Source organism: Melozone crissalis, unplaced genomic scaffold (assembly GCF_028551555.1).
Source record: "Melozone crissalis strain CALT ecotype California unplaced genomic scaffold, PUWL_Pcris_2 ptg000004l_1, whole genome shotgun sequence".
Classification (NCBI taxonomy): Eukaryota; Metazoa; Chordata; class Aves; order Passeriformes; family Passerellidae; genus Melozone; species Melozone crissalis.
Genome location: NW_026535782.1, coordinates 25,350,818 through 25,369,159, shown reverse-complemented (window position 1 = coordinate 25,369,159; position 18,342 = coordinate 25,350,818). Strand labels below are relative to the sequence as shown.

At 40.5% G+C, this 18,342-nt stretch overlaps 1 protein-coding gene across 1 annotated transcript in view; it reads right to left on the bottom strand.

Moving 5' to 3' along the window:
* The window catches only part of LEMD3 (LEM domain containing 3), a 41,122-nt gene extending 23,371 nt beyond the window's left edge, over nucleotides 1–17,751 (bottom strand). Inside the window, exons 1-3 of the mRNA XM_054275603.1 lie at nucleotides 16,196–17,751; nucleotides 2,559–2,596; nucleotides 75–141 (exon numbers count right to left, since the gene is read on the bottom strand). Coding sequence (XP_054131578.1) covers nucleotides 75–141; nucleotides 2,559–2,596; nucleotides 16,196–17,705 — 1,615 coding nt within the window. The 5' untranslated portion in view covers nucleotides 17,706–17,751. The remainder of the gene's footprint in view (nucleotides 1–74; nucleotides 142–2,558; nucleotides 2,597–16,195) is intronic.
* Between the last annotated feature and the right edge of the window lie 591 nt (nucleotides 17,752–18,342).

Genomic DNA, 18,342 nt, shown 5'->3' with positions numbered 1-18,342 from the left:
TATTGTAAATCACTATCTGAGCAGGGACTTTTATGTTGCCATAATGTTACATCACAGTATTTTTTAAGTGTTACCTGCTACTTGTGCCAATTTATCATGAAGTGCATACAAGCTCTTCATCATGAGACTTATTTCATCTTCCTAGAATGAGAAAAACATATTTATGTTAAAACAAGCAGTAGTACAGACGTACTTTTTTCCTTTTATCCCCAAAATCTTCAATTACCATGAGGAAAAACCCCACGGTTTAAATATGCAGGTAGGAAGCTGTAATGTCTCACACACCAACAATGATGCAGGCAAGAGATTCTGAATCCAAATATACACTACACTGAATTTTCAGATCTTGACTGAAGCTGAACTAGATTGCAGCTTGGACTCTGATGGATCTGCCAGTTCAAACCAAGAGAATCTCAGTAGTATTTTGATTACTACTGAGAGAGTACTGAAATGACTCAAAAGAAATCTGTTTTGTTTGGGGCGGTTTTTTTTGATAGCTACTGTGTAAAAATAAAAGTTTTATTCTTTATAAATGTGCTGTGACATTTTATGCAAGCCACACTAAAGTACCATCTGGTCACATTCCAGCATAAAATTCAAGCTAAGGAAGAATTTTGTTGTCCACCTTCCAATTACAGTAATTTAATTTAAAAAAAACCAACCAAATAAACCACCCTCACCAAACAAAAAGCCAAAAGAAAGCACACCAGAAAGCTGTGAACTATATTGTTGATACTTCCTGCATACACCATAAAACAAAAAGGCCTAATTCCCAAAAGAAGCATGAATATGAGATGTCATCTAATTGCTACTTACAGAGGAGTTAAACTTATCAAGATATCAAGAAATTTATTTAAATATAACCAGGAGCATTTTATATTTAGAAGGAATTATTCAAAACACGAAGACAAAGAACATGCAATTACATACACAATTATGTACACTGAAGGCTATTCTGAAAGGTTGAAGTTTTATCAAATGTCTAGGACTAGAGCCTTCATTCAAAAAAATACTCAAAAAAGTAATTTTCCAGTTTGTGCATATGCTGATTATACTAATTTTGAAAAAAAAAAAAAAGTAACTATAGTAGGCTTAATTCCCTGATGCACCAGCATTATTGACATATTTTTAAAATGTGAATAGTCCAATTTTTTTTCTTGTGAGAAAATTGCTACCAGAAAAGCAAAATACTTCTTTCATCGATCAAACAATGGACAAATTATTTCCCAACAGCACCAATTACCAGCATCATCTCTCCCTATTCTGGTACTAGAAAACCATCACTGCGATTAAGTTGATGTAGTTGATACTCCTCAGGAAACTAACCAATCTTATTGACTCATTTCCTGGCTGGAGAACACTCTGAATGGCAGAAGAGGAAAATCAGTCTTCCAGCACACACACACCACCAGCAGTACATCAAGTTAAATTTACTTGCCAGTAGGTACACCCATGACTTCACCAATAGCTACACTGAGATGAACACGAGAAATATTACTGTGACCATTTTTTTTCTATTTAACAGTTGGACCACATAAAAGAAGCAACTGAGCAGTATAACCTTTGTAGCTAACAAACAATCAAGCATGGAAAAGGATTACTATGGAACAGTGCAGTAGAAACAGGAGTAAATAACATATAGACAAGGCTCTCAGGCCAAGTCCAGTGAACAAAATGTATTCTCTCCACACTAGTAAAGTCATTTTGAAAGAATCCCCAGAATCTGCCTCGAGAAATTTAATTTGTTCAAGAGATCCAGAAACATTTTCTATCCAAGAAACCAGCCAGAGCCACCTGCTTAATATGCAATTACTCACGTTCAGAGAGTTCAATCCTAGACACAAAACCCATCAATCCACCAAACAAAAACACCAAATCCCACACAGTAAACCAAAAAAACCCACCCCCTCCAAGGCCTCCACAATTATCTTGCAATACTTGCTTATATATGTCTAGCAAAAGCAGATCACTATGTTTACAATTCAAGTCAGAAGAGAGAACCACCTGAACGCATGCTGCAGCACTAAGGATAATACAGATAGCTTCAACAGTGACATCTCAAAACTTGTTAGCCTGATACTTCAGACAAAAAAAGTAAATACAAGAACAAGTAACAGAATGGAAACAAAGTGAAAGAGACAAATTTTAAAATCTATTTTGAAGGACTTTAACCTTTGCTCTTCTATAACACTAAATTAGATCCTTGGGTTTCACGTCAACCATCTCTTACCAGCTGTGCTTTCAAGGTTGAAAAGCCAAATGTTACCAGTAAGTGAAAAACTGTTAAATTTAGTCTCAAAATCTCCAATACTCTTTTCTTTCTACAACAGAAATTATGTACTATTTTCATTGTGTATGAAACAACCAGCATGCCACAGCCAAATCTTGTAATCTTATTTATATTGCCCAAGATGAAAAAAATTTTTAAATACCAGTTACAAGAAGTGCATTTACTTCCTGCAAATTTTACTACAACTGCATCCTTCTGAATACATCTATATTGTTTGTATACAATCATCTGACAGATTAAAATCTCAACATTAAGTGGTTTTACTTACTTGTATTTTTTTGAGTTCTTCACTAAAGGGATCCTTGACTGTCAAGAAAAAAAGAAAAAAAAATTAATTCACTCTAGGGTCTGAAAACACTAAAAAGGTATACCAACATTGTAGCTTTATGACAACACTGCAATAGCTAAGATAAAAACATGGTCCATATTAAGACAAATAACAGAGACATCTATTAACCTCTGCCCTAATTCTGCATTTGATAATGCAGTATAGTAGCATTTAGGTTATACTAGATTTTTGTATGTCAACAAATTTCACAGCTATTTCCTTAAAAACAAAACTGTACTTGCCATTTGCTGAACTCTTGCTTTATAACTCAATTGCTTTGAAATAATTTGAAGGTTTTACCTTTTAGTGGACAATTTAAAAAAGGAGACCTCTCTTTTACTCACCACTAATACATATAACAAAGCTCTACAACTCAGCATGTTCTATTAACAAGAGTGAGATGACACACTGAGAGCTCATGCACTCCCATGCATATAGGTATCCACAAAATATCAAGAGTTGCCCATCCAAGAGCAGATTGATTGACAATATCTTGACTGCTGATCCACAACCATGCTCAAACTGATCAGAGTTATATTTATAATTTAGTTATAAACAGGAAATATAATAGAAATATAAAGGCTGACATATTAGATCAAATTCATGGCTAGATTTCTCATTTAGGAGAAATGCAGGATACAAAAGAAACCAAGGACCAACTTACAAAACAGGGTTCCCAACCTTAGTCAAATGTAAGTGAATACGGATAAGAAACAAAAAAATAATTTTTTAAGAAAAAACCTAATTATTTGTAAAAGAATGTGATTTTTATTAACTGCATGAACTTCAGTAGCACTCTTGTCAGCAGACAAATGTTGATCTGTTTCACCTTAGTTTTGAAAGGAAGTTTGAAGTCCCTTTCTCTGCTCCTACAGGTGGCAATGGTTAAGATCCACACTCCTACACTGACAACCAACAAATGATGTATAAAACAGAGGGACAATGAAAACACTTCCTAAATGAAGAAGGCTTGACTCTCTGCAACTTTGCAAACAAGTTTGTCCGTGTGCCTCAGCTCAGAAAAAAATTAAGCATGTTACCAACCCAATAAGACCTTTGGCTTCTTCTGATACAGCAAATGGAAAAAAAACTAAACCAAACCAAAATCACCCAAACACAGGGACTGGTTTTCAAAGACATCCAAATACTGTATTCAGATATAAGATTAATTAAAGCTGATACAAGCAGATGCTGAAGACTCTTGCATACCAAGCCCTACAGCATTTTATGATTTCATTCTATAGGTCCAAATTCACAGCCATTGCTTACTGGATTATCAAGCTACAAACTTTAAAGTTTTATGTATTTCATTCATTAACTCAAACAAACACACCCAGCACACTAAACATTTAATGTAAACAGCCTAAAATAGAATTAAACACCTAGTTTGATTGTTAGTTACCCAGACAAGGATAATTACAGACTCCAGGGTCGATGTTATTCAGCACACATGAAATCTTGACCGAGTAGTGGTTTTAGATTGGAAGGTGGGTACAAACACAAGGTACAAGAGGGAGTAGCTTTCAGTACACCTGACTAACATACTTTAGCACTCATGAAAGTCACAAAACAAACACATGTGCAACATTTCCATGCCTGCAAAAATGCAAACGGAAAACTGTCACCTGAAATTCTAGATATGCTAGGCAGCCCAGAAATTAAGTAGAGGCTATGGTGGTGGTTTGATTTTACTGGGATTGTGATGCTGGGAAAGTCTATCTCATATTCGGGCAACTTCATATTTACATAAATTACACCTTGAATTTGTTAAGGAAGCCAGATGATTTGTCAATGTTTGCCTCTCCTTCACAAATACATAGTGGTTACAATGACCAAGAATACCAATCACCTCTTCAAAAATACCTATCACAAAAATGTAGCAATCTTTGAAACTCTTTATTTTAACTCACACTATAGGATTTCCATGAAATCCCTCTGAAGTTAGTGATTGTTACTGTTAACCAAAAATTGAAGTACATTTTATACATGATGCTATTTCGTTTAGCATGACTGGTGCTGTACAAGACAAGTAAGCAAAATGCAACTGCAGCAATTTATCAGCTGCATATGCAATTACAACTGTTAATCAATCTGCATTTATTTACCACATAACCTCAATTCACTTGAGTTAATAAGGCCACTCCTTAACTTCTTCAGTAATTCCTCTTCTGAATACACCCTTCTTTCTTTTGTCCAGAACCTAATCTCTTACCAAATCCCCCCACATGCTTCAGTCACAGATGCAAAGTTCTCACATACTCCAACATGCCTGAGGTATTTCAATATATTACATCAGCATTCTTGGTTCAAAGGCTTTCTTGACAGTTCTTAGAATATGCAACTATATTTGTAAGAGTGATAAATTCTTATTCTACAAAACAAAACATTATATTAGGAATTATTAAAATAATATTTTTTATCTGAACATATATTTCCCAAGGCTCCTCCTCAAAACGGGTTTGAGACCTCAACCATGCAATAGTTGGCCGCCTGGAAAACAGTCTATCAAGCTCACATTCTAATAGAGTTCAAAGAACAACTTACCATCTACTTATGCTACAAAGTTAAAACATGTACCCTTGTACCAGAGGTGAGAGTAATAAATACTATTCAGCCCTTTCGTAACATTCATGCCTTCACTTCATTCATCACTCATACACACTTGAGAGTCCTCTTCCTCCTTGCTATAAAAGCCACCTCTGAACCTTTCTGCAGCTCTATGTTCCTCCTAATATTTTAAGGTGACATTTTTAACAGAACGACTGTAATGCCATAATCTATTTTTGAATGTACAGATAATGTGATTTTAGAGATGAAAAAGTAAAATTCCAATGTAACTTTAAGGAGCTGTAAAGCTGCAGCAGCAGAAACAAGAATGATCCCAATTAACCAGTAAGCAGCTCGTTTCTCAGTGTGATGCTACAAAGCATCAATACCATTCACCCACAGGATTCAGGGACTGTGCACTATGACATATACCTCCAAGGTAGCAGCTTCTGCAGAAACAAGAATGCTTCTCCCTGTAAAGTACTTTTCTCCTCCTCATCCACCAAGCCACAAGCAGACTAAACCCAAAAGAGAAGTAGTAACATTTCCAATATCTGTCTTACAAAGATGTGTTCTGTAAGAGGATAACCTAATGCTTTCCATCAGATTTTTTCTCCTACTAAAACAAATACATCAGCTGGATAATATACTGCTACCAGAGTAAGAAACAATAGTAGAAGCACTGCTATCAGAAAATATGATCTCAAAACAAGTTTTCAATAATTTTACAACTCAAGAATTTTCAATGTCAGCTAACAGACCTGTAACTTTTTCTAAGTCTAGGATCAAGGTGTGACTTCACCCAGTGACATACCATGTATGTGTCAAGAATAATTCTAAAACATTGTTCCTCTGAACTCCTAAACCTTAAAATACCAGAAAAATACCAAACAAACAAGTTATTGCTTGAAATGTTATTCCAGAGCTCCATATTTCAAACTTCTTAAACAAAATAATCCTGTCTTTATTTTCCTGTCTGCAATTATTCAATGCTCAAAACAGACAAGCAGTTTTGCATTACCTTCCAGCTCCATATTTCTCTAACTCAGGTAGAAATAATTTCAAACCAGTAGGCTAAATCTCTCTGCTTTGACATTAAGACATCAAATCATACAGCAATTCCTTCTATATGGATCATCTTTGTGCGCTTTGGAAATGGTTTTTATATTTCTATGAGTACCCCATTACAGTTTGAATACCCCTTGGCTGTGTCAATTTTGAAGATAATGTGCCACAAGGATTAGCGAACTCTAAAAATGGCTGAACCTTTCCTTAATATCTAGTCACTTTTTCAATTGGCTCAGTTTAAAGCTCTTTTATTGATCATTTTTCCAGCCAATATAATTTTAATCCATTCTATTTCCGAGTAAGTGATGTAACGATTGACAACATAACCAACAATTTCATATTGTTCCCTTCTACCGACAAAGTTCCCCTCCAAAAGAATTAAAACTCATATTTGTGATACATACTTCAGACACATTTTCTATCAGCTCTGAAAATAAGAGTCTTCATTATTTCAGGTAAAACAATATGACCTATCAGAATTTCTCTTTGGAGTTTTCACTACTTAAACAAAAAAATAAAAAGCCCAAAAAATTACAACAAAATAACTATCTCCTTTGTTTAGCTGTATCACCCTTTCTAGAAAGATTCAAATCTACTCCTGCTACTTAAATGCTGGTTAGAATAGACCTTAATGTTGAAAGGTGCTCCTGTGAGTCATGCCAATTTAATTCATATTTAAGAAGAGACACAAGTGTTTTGGGAAAGCTTCTCATCAGATTATTCAGTTTCACTAAATAATAACATTCGTTTCATTTTAGTACTCACATTAGTGATCAAAAAACCTAAAAATTATAAAAGCTGTCAGTTCTTAAGAGTATTTAAGGAAATATTTTTAAGTAACAGTATTTGCACACATGCTCTTTTGCATTATATTACAAATAGAAGAAACAGTTGTCTCTGTTCTATCAGGGAAAATGGCCCAAAAGTTCACTTGCCGTGCATTGTAAAAATTAGATTAAAATCACATACACACAGTATTCACCACAAGCTAGTGTGCATACATAGGAAATAAAAAACCCACCACACTAAGACTGCTCTTATAAGCAGTTGCAAAACATTACCAGGAGAAATGTTAGACTTCAAACACATACCAGCATTTTACTATGGATAGAGAATCAGAATAGTCTTCTGAAATAGCTCTTCTGCGTTTTTCTGCACCTCTCCCAAATAATTTTAGCTCCCTACATTTTATAAGGTTAAAAAAATACCCACCACTTCTACAAATGAACACAAATTTAGAAAAAAGGGGAAACTCCATCTTGAAAGCATAGCAACACAACATGTTTTATGTTAAACTAGGAAGCATTCGGCTTTCCTCAAACTCCAAAGTTCAAAGTGGAAACCAAACTAATAAAGCAAGTGTTATTGAAACACAGAAGGTTTAAGAATCAATGGGAAGCTGCAATTAAATATTGAATCTACTGTCACTCTGCCAAGGGGCCCAGTCTTGATACAAATATCCTGTGATTTCATACAAGTAATAAGGATTTCTGTCTTGAAGAGTTTCCAAAATAAAATCACAGTTATAACCTCTTCTTCCAGACAGACTTCAGTTACAAAGTACTAATAAGAGTATGAACAGTTTACAACATCCAAAGGTAACATTTTGATCAGGAACAAAGTCAAGATACAGATCACAGGAATTTTTCATTTTTAAAACTGGGGTTCTGTTGCGCCTCTGTCCTTTAAATCATTCAGCACACTTTGTTCTATCAGTGCTTGCTGCACTAAGAGCAGCAGAACTGCTGAACAATACATTTACCAAGCCTGAACACAACAGCAGAACACTGAAAACAGGTGCTCCATGCAGGACATACAGAGGGAGTTGCTAGCAGGTCTCTTGGCATGACAAAGATGAGCATTCACGGAGGAAGCAGCAGCCAGTTTACCACAAGTATCCACAGTAGTTAAGAGAAGAAGGAAAACTGCTCACCACATACTGTACAAGTTAGAAGGGCTCAAAATCAGAATGAGCTCAGCAGTTAATACACAACATAACACTAGACTGGACATGCATAACACCAGGGAATATTTAGTTACTTCCATTTTTACTCCGCCAGACTAAGACTGAAGAGCTGGCTAAACCTTCCAGGTTGTCTACCATAGCAACTGCTTTTGTTTGATGATTTGTTTGATTAATCTACCTGGTTCAAATAAAAATTATCAAAGGGAACAACTGGACTAACACACCATTATCCTTTACTCAGATGAAGAGTCTGCTTGAACTAAGACTGAATTTGAACTAACAGGTATGATCACTGTTTATTAATGAAATAGGTTATGCCTATTAGTTAAAAGGTTACATCATCAGCTTGTGGATTAAGGTGATGAATTTTCTCGCAGTACTGTGCACACTTCTGACCCTGGTGGATCTAGAGAGGAGGAAAAACACAAGAAAATCCAAAACATTTCTTGGCAAGAAACTCACTTGCCATAGAGAAACAGGAAAAAAAGAAGACAGGAAGTATGAGTGAATCTTACCAATATCTCAAACACTAGGGGCAATAAAACTGTACCACACCTTTGGCACATGACAACTCTGTAGTATGCAGGTCACTACATAGTGGCATAAAACTCAGTTCTTGAACTATGAAAAAACAGTTTACAGAATAAGATCCTAATTCTTTCCTCAAACCACGTATCTCGTGCCTAAGGGAGCTGGCCATATAGTTAGCCTGATCCCAAAGCTTGTGTAAGCAGCTCGGTACATTTCCATCTTCTGAATGGCAAAGGATATCACATGCTAACTCATTCCCTTACAGAAGGAATAGGCAGACCCTATTTGGCCTTAGGTCCTCAATTACCAGGACAGCTCCTTCCCAGGGCTGCTACCTTCATGTCATTTCCCTCCAGTCTGCTCTCCCTCAAAAGGCATCACTTTAATACCACGCATCCTACACAGTAGAATAAAACAAGTGAATTTAACTCCTCATGTTTTTCCTTCCCCTCACACTTGATGGGCATTTGTCCTCAATCTGCACATTTCTGTTGTTAGTTCAATAAGCAGGTTCTCTAGCTGAATGTCAAAAGAAATAAAGTGTTTAAAGTTATGAATAAAAAGCCACCGTACTGCACAATTCCAAAGTATGCCAACGCATCCGTGCTCAATGTGAACGACTGAAACTACACAGCCTACAGTGTTTCTGCAGGGAGCACCACCTCAGATGGAAGCAAAACTTAACAGGCATTGATCATAATACACCCAGGATCACCAGATCAAACTGCATATGTACCTGCCCATTCTGAATGAATGAGCTCTAAGGAGTAATCAAAAGATTGGTACTTCTGCTCCTGGTTCAAAGGTCACTGTACAAACAGTACAACAGCACAGCTTCTTTGGTGCTCTCAACGCTACCTTTTTAGTTTGAGTTTATACCAAAATGAACACGCATTTATTATTATATGCAAAAGACAAAGTACCCAAACATGAACACATCCTTTAGCAAAGCTCAGATTCCCCATTTCCCATAGTGCCTTACTCTTTTATCCACACCTGCTTTTACATAGGCAGATGTAAAAGCATAAGTACTTCCCATGCTTACAGATAAGCAGAACAGAAAAACAGCACTAAATAACATTGTGGGAGGTACAGCACAGTAGGATTCCACATTGAACATTACAAACTCTAGCAAGCCTTCTAACACAGAAGGAACCTACATGAGCTCAGCTTTAAGATGTGCAGTGGTTCTTCAATCTATCCCTGCCCAGATCAGAATGTTTCTTCCCATCAGTGCCACTGCCCCTTTTGACAAGCTTTTCTGTATCAGAATGACTCAGTGGGCAGAAGCTACCAAGGTTACTTTTGATCACGACCTGAGCTACACCATGTCCTTATTTACCATAACCACAGCAAAGGCACTGCTACCTTCTTTCACAGTCACTGACCAGTAAACTTATTGCCCTCAACCTCACACAAATCACAACAGACAACTAATTTTAGCAGAGAATACATTCACAAGAACTATATAGGCAAAAGGAATATATGCCTCATGATTACAACACTCCGTGATTCTCCACAACATTGGAATAGCACTTTCATCAACAAAAAACCACTGTACTGGCTTAATTTACTTGCCTAAGCTTTTTAGTGAAGCAACTTTCTCAAGTAGCAGTTCTGGCCTGTTCAAATGTTCATACTGTTACTGAAGCACAAGTCCAGAAGCATGACAGGGATCAGCTGGGTACAACTCTACAACTCCTGCCAGCTTAGCTGGGTAAGCAGTCAAGCTAAAGTTTGAAACCTACTACTCTCAGATGAAACACAGATCTCAAAAGGATTTAAATGTAAATGATTTTTAGAAACACAATTGCATCCCAGAGATAGGAGGACTGTAGGCCTGATTCTCCTCCTGTACTGGGATAACTATAGACTGTGAACTGAAACAGGGCTAAGTAGGGCTCCTACAAGGCAAAAATTAAAGTCCTTGTGTATCATGGGCTCTTCTTCAAAATATTTCCACTGCATCCATTATCACTCTATGCATCTATCCTAAGCAGAAACATCTGTATTGCACTTGAACAGTATTAGAGTTGACTGAGGTTCTTAACAAATGAAACAAGTCTGCTTTTTGCTTTCCCACACCTTTCTAGTCTCTAGTGCTTTTTAAAATGTGAAAGTTGCAACCAGATCTGCTTTCAGATTCTGGATCACCTTTCTCACATTAGAAATGAAATTTGCTTTTGAGAAAATTACGCACTGTAGAATGCAGTGCAAACTTTTGATTACCTTTTGATATCTAATGAAAACAGGTTGACTCCTGTCAGAGCTTTTCTGCATCCCTGGTCCCCAGGCAAATGATTCTAGCCCAGATTTTCCATTACTTACTTCGAAAAAACTCATGGCTTCCAACAGTAACTTTGAAAAAATGTCATAATAAGAATCTACAGTAATGGCATAAGGAATGTTCTGTGCACATCTGCTAACAGCAGCACACTTAGGCACATGAATGCAAAGTAGTCATAAATATTCTGAACGAAGTATCAACTACCACTATCTCCCTAAAAACAGGAATTCTGAATTTCCATCAGTTTTGTTTCAAACACTGCTGACCAATTTTCTTATTTATTCTTTATACTCCATATCTATTACAAAGGTGAACAGACTGTTTATAATCCTTTAGGAAGGACTTGAAGCTGTCAGCTGAGCTATTTTGTACTACATAGCAATTACTTAGACTTTCCTAGATGAAAGTCACTACATAGTAATTATTCAACTTTCCTAGATAAAAGGTCAAATTATTCCTCATTTTAAAGAATAATTTCTGACATGCCATAAGGAAGATGAGAGTTTAGAATTGCCAAGAATCCTAAGGAAATCTAACTATGCTGCCTGGCTTTACCTTATGAAGACAGCCTAGGGATTCTTCTTGTTTGATCTACTGATCTTGATCCAAAACTCATCAAACCACAGAACTGAGATTGCTACAACAGAGATTAGTCTTTAAGAAAAACGCCAGGATTTTCTTTTATATCACCTAGTTGAGAAATACTTGCTAACTAGGATTTAAAGCAATATACAGAAAGTGAAACAGCAATATGCCAATATTTCAATAGAAGTTGATACATTGTTGAATACAAGTTAGGGTATCCCTCGCAAAGCACAGGTAACGTTAATAGGGACACAACACAGAAATGTTACAAATCTTTTAATTTTTCTCCCTCCCTTTATTATGTCCTCTTCCATAAATACTTCCTATCCACAACTAATTTTCTTCTATTAAAGCCAACACTGTAAAGAATAGACTCTTCTGAGAAGGTGATCTTGGAAGGCAAGTAAATTTATAACAGTTATCTGCGAAATACCACAGCACTTCAACAGTAATTTGCAGGCCTGTGAGCTTAACTGTCATCATCTTGTCTTTTATACAGCAAGTCTAACTTCTTAGCAATTAAATTCCCTGCATAAAATTCCATGGAAGTTTTAACACCTGAGAGATTTAGACTTCAAGAACAAAGGAACATCAATGGAATTGAATAAAACTCTTAGAATTGTGATTTGCTTAAGCTTACACTCAGAATATGCACAACTGCTAAGTCTCCCTGAATTAACATTTCAAAAACACAAGTTGTAGTAGATATAGTAAGGATTATCCTCCTAGCAGTTGTTTTGTAACAAGTATCACAGAAAGACCAAAATTGCTAGCAACAGACGCCACTTTAAAAGGCTTCTTATAAGACAATAAGACTTTAAACAAGACCTACCTGAAACTTTCAAGATCATTTTTTGTTGTGATGGTTTTGTTCCGTTCTGTTTTTGTCACATCAACTGCTTCCCAGACAAAGTACTGGAGCAGAAATGGTGGAAGTAACCTACATACAATCTATTTCAGATGACAGACTTCAACAGTATCTGTACTAGCATCCACACCTTTCAGAAAGAAAGTGAACCAGATCTGAAAGCAACATCAACCCATCTGATACTGTTACCAACTTTTCATTAAAAACAACTTTAGAATTAACTTCCAGGAACAGCCACTAGAGATGCTCAGAGCAACATCACAAAACCACAGGAGTTGGAAGAGCTACACACACGTCTCTTCAGGATTTGAAGAACCTAGGAAGTAGACTAAAGTGTACCATTTTCCTGACAAAATATTATGCTGGCTTGGCAAGAAGTTGATATAATCCCATGGTCTTTTGAAGGCAGGTGCAAACAAAACATGCTTTACAGCCAGAGCAAAAGGAACGAGGTTACCAGCACCAAGCCCAAACTGATCTTTTTCAAATGTAGCACTGTCAGAGACAGCAAGCATAACAGGCACTAGCATTAGTTGGGTCTTTTATGTGAGCTTGAAGAGCAGTTCATTTCAGCGGGTTTAAGAAAAACCCCATCTATATTTTAGACAGCAAAATGCATAAAAACCTTAATTCAAGGGACGTTTATAGCTTAGATACAGAAGGATTAGCCCAGTTCTGATTTTTTTTTATGCTACATGTGAAAAAACTGAAGCACTTCGTAGCTATTTCAGAGCACTGCATAAAAAATCATTTGAACACTATGCACAAGTCTCTTGTAAAATGTAAGTGACAAGTCTCTTGTGAAATACTCTGCTCACCCCTTCCCATTTATGTTACTCCACCTGGCCTAAATTCAACTCCAACACCTGGTTTTAAGCCTCCCTCTCATCAGACACACCTCCTCTGTTCTTAGATTGACAAATATTTAAGTGTTGATATTGAGTGTACTTTGTGATAAGTATTTCTCAACGTCACAAACATACTACCGCCTTACTTTGATTGCATTTCATTTTAAGCACTTAACTGTTAAGAAAACCAACATCAAGCTCACTGTGCATCATTCCCTGCAAATTTAAAATAAGAAGTCACCAAATATACAAATAACTGTCTTTATTGCTTTATCATAGTAAGCATGAAAATTAGATGCATATATTGCAACTCTGCTGAACACTAAAAGTTTTTATGACACAGACTGGAGTTTAAAATAGCTGATTTTCTTCCACTATCAAATCACTGTCACCTAACAGAATCTAACCTACAACCACCTAAAAGACAGAAAAATCCCAATATCCAATAGCCTAAATGATAAGGCTGTTTTTGAGATATACTACTATTTTAATTAAAAAGTATGAATCATTTCTGCTTCCATTAAAAAAACCAGACAATACGCCCATATAAACATAAGAGTCAAAGGACTCACTTGGATGATGTTTAAGCTTAGGAAGACAGGGTTCTCCCCCTTTTCAGTAAACATCAGTCTTTAATAGCCTGTCTTGTCTGTTCTTGCCCGTTCTATAGACACACCGTATTTTTGTTCCATATGTTGATTTAAGAGGAATTTAGTAAGCACGTGCTAAACATATGGGCAAGGTAAGTCCCTCCTCATTCCCACATTGCTTAAAAGAAGTGGCCTGCTCCTCTTCCTATCAAAGGAGCTAGCCACAAAACCTGCTGTTTGCTTCTGCCAAAGGACACTATTCCCGTTCCCATTTGTTATGTTGCAGCGAAGCCTGGGGCTGTGAGGAAGCAGCACAGATGAAATTCGAGTGCCATTGCCAGAACGATTCTTCAGGAAATCCACTTTCGAGAGTTCCACTGAAAAGAGAGCAAGTAAGAACAGGCCAAGAACTGGTTTACTTGAACTACCAAGCAACACTGGGCTACCAGAGCACTGACTAGGCAGCCTATCCTAAGCAAGGTCCTCTAAGAAGAGCACAATTTTTCCTGTGTAACAGTCCCAGCTGGTTTAACTTTTTAAGAGCAATATACTCAACACAGTCATCCCACATGCTCTATAGGAACGTTCACACATTCCAAAACAAATTTTTTTCAATAAAAAAAAAAATCCACTCTGAACTTTAAGAACTATTGCTATCTGCATTGCTGAAACACTCAGCTTTTACCAAACAGGAAGACAAGCCAGTTTTAACTCAACCACTGAATTTGGCAGTTTACCCCAGTAGGCTGACAGATCTTCTCTGGTTAAAATCATATTTCAAGACCAAATGCAGCATATAATACTTATGCTAGTACAAGAATACAGCTTACCCATACATAAGAAAATGCAGGCATGTCTCTATCAGTTATGGCCAGAAGCTGACCAGAGTATGAGCAGTCCTAAGAGTCCCACTACACTGTGTCTAATTGTAGCCCACCTGTATATGTTCACAGCCAGCTCAAAAAACAAGACTGAACAAGACTTAAAAGCCACGTGGACCATTATAATGAAACCACTGCAAATCCCCAAGTCTTTGCTGATACCGTCCTTCCTCAACACTAAACGTCTTACATGCCACCCCCCCCTCAAAGAGCATTAAACAGAATTTTAAATTATTCTGCTACCCTAATGTAATGAACAAAGTTTGAAAGGGAATAAAAAAAAAAAAGCCAGCCCACATGGCTGCCCTGGGACATCTAGCAGATCCCAAGGTAATAGTCAGATCATTCCTTACAAGGCACTGTATACATGTCCACAAATGAGTACATAAATCCTCTACTCTCCATAAAAAAAAATGTACACACTTGCCCCACTTGTACACCCCACAACATCCTCAATCATTTCAAGAAAAGTGCAAGCTGCCAAGAACTTTCTAACGCTCTTACATCCCAAAACCAGATTTTTGCATAATTTCTTACCAGAAGCAGTGAAAACTCAGGACAGCAATGGAATGGTTTTTCTTTCTGATGTTAAAATCTCCACTGTCCATTTCAAAACAGCCAAGAACTGAATTAGCATGAATCACCACCCTCAGGTGGTATGTTTCCATTTTGGTATTCTTCAAAAATGGTAGGTTTTAAATCCATTCCAAGTTACTTCCACATGTTAAAGGAGTTCCCAAATAATTCAGTATTTAAAAAAAAAAAAAAGAATGCTCTGAAATTCAGACTAAAGCACAGCAGTAATGCATGTATAAACATTATTATCAACTAAATTTAGAAGGAATCATTTATTAGAAAACAATACACAATACGTCAAGCATTCACTGTGCAAAGTCTGTCATAGTGTGCAACATCATCTCAACCTAGGATCCTTTTCAAGCCTCAGCACACATGAATGAAAACAACCTGCTTCATTACCAAACAACTACAGCCAAATCTCAGCCCTGCAGGAATCCCAGGTACCTAACTGTGCACTTACTCCTGCAAGATTAACGTAAAGTCTTACCTCGCCAATTCTCTATTAACCATACTCCTGCTAAATTGAACACAACCCACAGAATTGCTTTGGGAAGAAAACTTGCTAGAAAATAAGGTATCAACAGATTACTGCAGGGAATGCTGGGATTTAAGTTTATCCTCAAATATCTTGCAAGCTTATTACACCAGCTTGCAAAGCACATACATAAGGAAAGACAATTTCTCTGCGCACCATCCTCTAAAGAGAGATTATACTAAGGTGGAACCCAGAACTGTTCAGTAAGGGAGGGGTCTGGGAATGCAAAGGCTCATTAACAGTTGTTACATCCAGTTGCAGAAACTCCTCTTACCCTTCACCTAATACTTACTGTTGGCTCCCACATCCTCAGCTACTCCAGAACCTCTCATTCTCAGGTATGTGAATCCCAGTATCAGAAAGAACAAGCATGCAGCAGTTAAGAGGAACATGGACAGGTAATGTGCACTGAAGCCTCCAGTGGTGGATACCTCCTCTCTTTTGAACTGTTGGAGAAGCTCCTCCTCGGGCTCAGAGAGATTCTTCTTGTAGGTGTTTTTCAGGTAGGTATGATTTGAACCCGTATGATTGGAGTGGTTGAGTCTAAGGGATGAGGTGGTTCCACCGGGGGGAAGGCTATTAGTAGATGAATAAATCCTGGATTCAACATTACAGCTACCAGGAGCACCGCTGAGAACATGGTTATTGGTCGCTTTCCTAATGGCGCCTGGAGGGTCAGTGATTTTGCCGCTGTCCACGTCCGTGAGCGGTGGTGGCAACAGCAATACTGATGGGGATTTCTTGGGTAGGCCAATGCGGTATCTGGGGCTGGGAGGACTAGAGTCCAGATTTTCACATCCTCCTCCTCCTCTTCCCCCCGCCGCCGCCGCCTCCTCCTCCTCCTGATTTCTGCCCCTGTCTAGACTGCCGGCAGCAGCCGCCCCCGCCGCCCTGTCATTCGTTACGAGCACAGCAGCACCGCAGCCTCCGCCAGCCCTTTCTTGGCCCGTCTCCATCACGCCAGCGCCGGCTGCAGCGCATTTGCTTGTTATGAATGGAGCAGGCGACTTGCTGAGGCTCCGTCTGGGCCGGCGAACTGCAGACTCCTCCTGCTGTTTGGCCCTCGCCCCCGCCGCCTCCTCCTCCTCCGAGTCCGAGTACTTGTCCCTGCTGCCTCCGTAGGAGAGGAGCCGGTTCCCGTTCACGGTCCGGTTCTTCCACCGCTGCTGCTCGCTCTCCTTTTCCTCCTCCTCTTCGTCGTCGTCCTCCTCCTCGCCGTCCCCGAGCTCCCTCAGACCCTGAGTCGCCGTCGGTCTCCTGGCCGCCGCCCCCCACCAGGCGTTGGGCTTCCGCCGGGCCGCCTCCTCCGGGGGGGAGCTGCTGCTCACGCCGCAGGCGCCGTGGGGGGCGGCGGGCCTGAGGCCGCGGAAGAGGGGCGCAGCGCGCTCCCTCCTGCCGCCGGCCTGGCCCCGGGGGCTGCTCTCCGCGTCCGACTCGTCCGAGCTGAAGCCCAGCAGCACTTTGCCGCCCCCGGCGGGGGGTGCGGCGCGGCCCCGGCCGCCTCCGGCGGCAGTCCCGGGGAGGAAGGGGTGCTCGGCGCCGGCCAGCCGCGCTCCCGGGGCCGCCCGCCCGGGGCCGCCGCCTCCGCCCGGCGCCGCTCCGGCTCCCGTGTTATTGTTGTTGCTGTTCCGGGTCTTGTTGGCGCCGCCGCCGCGGGCCCCGGCCCGTTCATCCTCGCGCAGCTTCTTCAGCTTCTTCAGGTAGACGGGCCGGGTGCTCTCGGTGACCGGCCCCGGGGAGAAGCCGAAGCGCCTCAGCTCCGAGAAGAGCTCCTCGTCCGTGAGCTGCGCGGCCGTCGCCATTTTCCGCTCCCCGCCGCCGCCGCGGCGCTTCCGACCCACGCGCCGCGCCGCGCTCCCCGCCGGAACTGACGCGCTGCACTCGGCTGTGGCCGAGACCCGCCCGTCACCCCGCGGCGCCGCCCGCCGGGAGCGCGGCCGGGCGGGCGGGGGAGCGGGGGGATGAGCGGGGCGGGGCCGCCCGGCGCCGTCGGCCCTTCCCGGCCTCCCCCGCTCGGTCGCGGCTGTCGCGTGGGGCTGGCGCCACTCCCGCCGCCACCGCGAGAGATGGGGCCCAGGATCGCCCCGTATGCCCCCGGGCTCGCAGAGGGGGTCCCGGGCGGCAGTCGCGCCGTGGCGGGCGGCAGATGGGAGCAGGGAGGGCACCGCCGAACGGGCGGCCGCCGGCACGGCGCGGGCGGCCTGTGGGAGGCGCTTTCGGCGGCGACGGGGAAGCGGCGGGGCGGGGGCTGCCGAGTGCGGGGCTGGGGAGAGACAGCGGCGGCTTTCGGAGCTGGAGCAGCCGCGCCGGTGGGAAACGCGCTGGGTCAGGCTCGCTTGTGAACAGACAGAACCGCGGCTGCTGCCGAGTGTCGGAGGGCTCGGGAATGCGCTGCAGTGAGCAGCGTCAGACCCAGCCCTGAACCTCCACTAGCGCCAT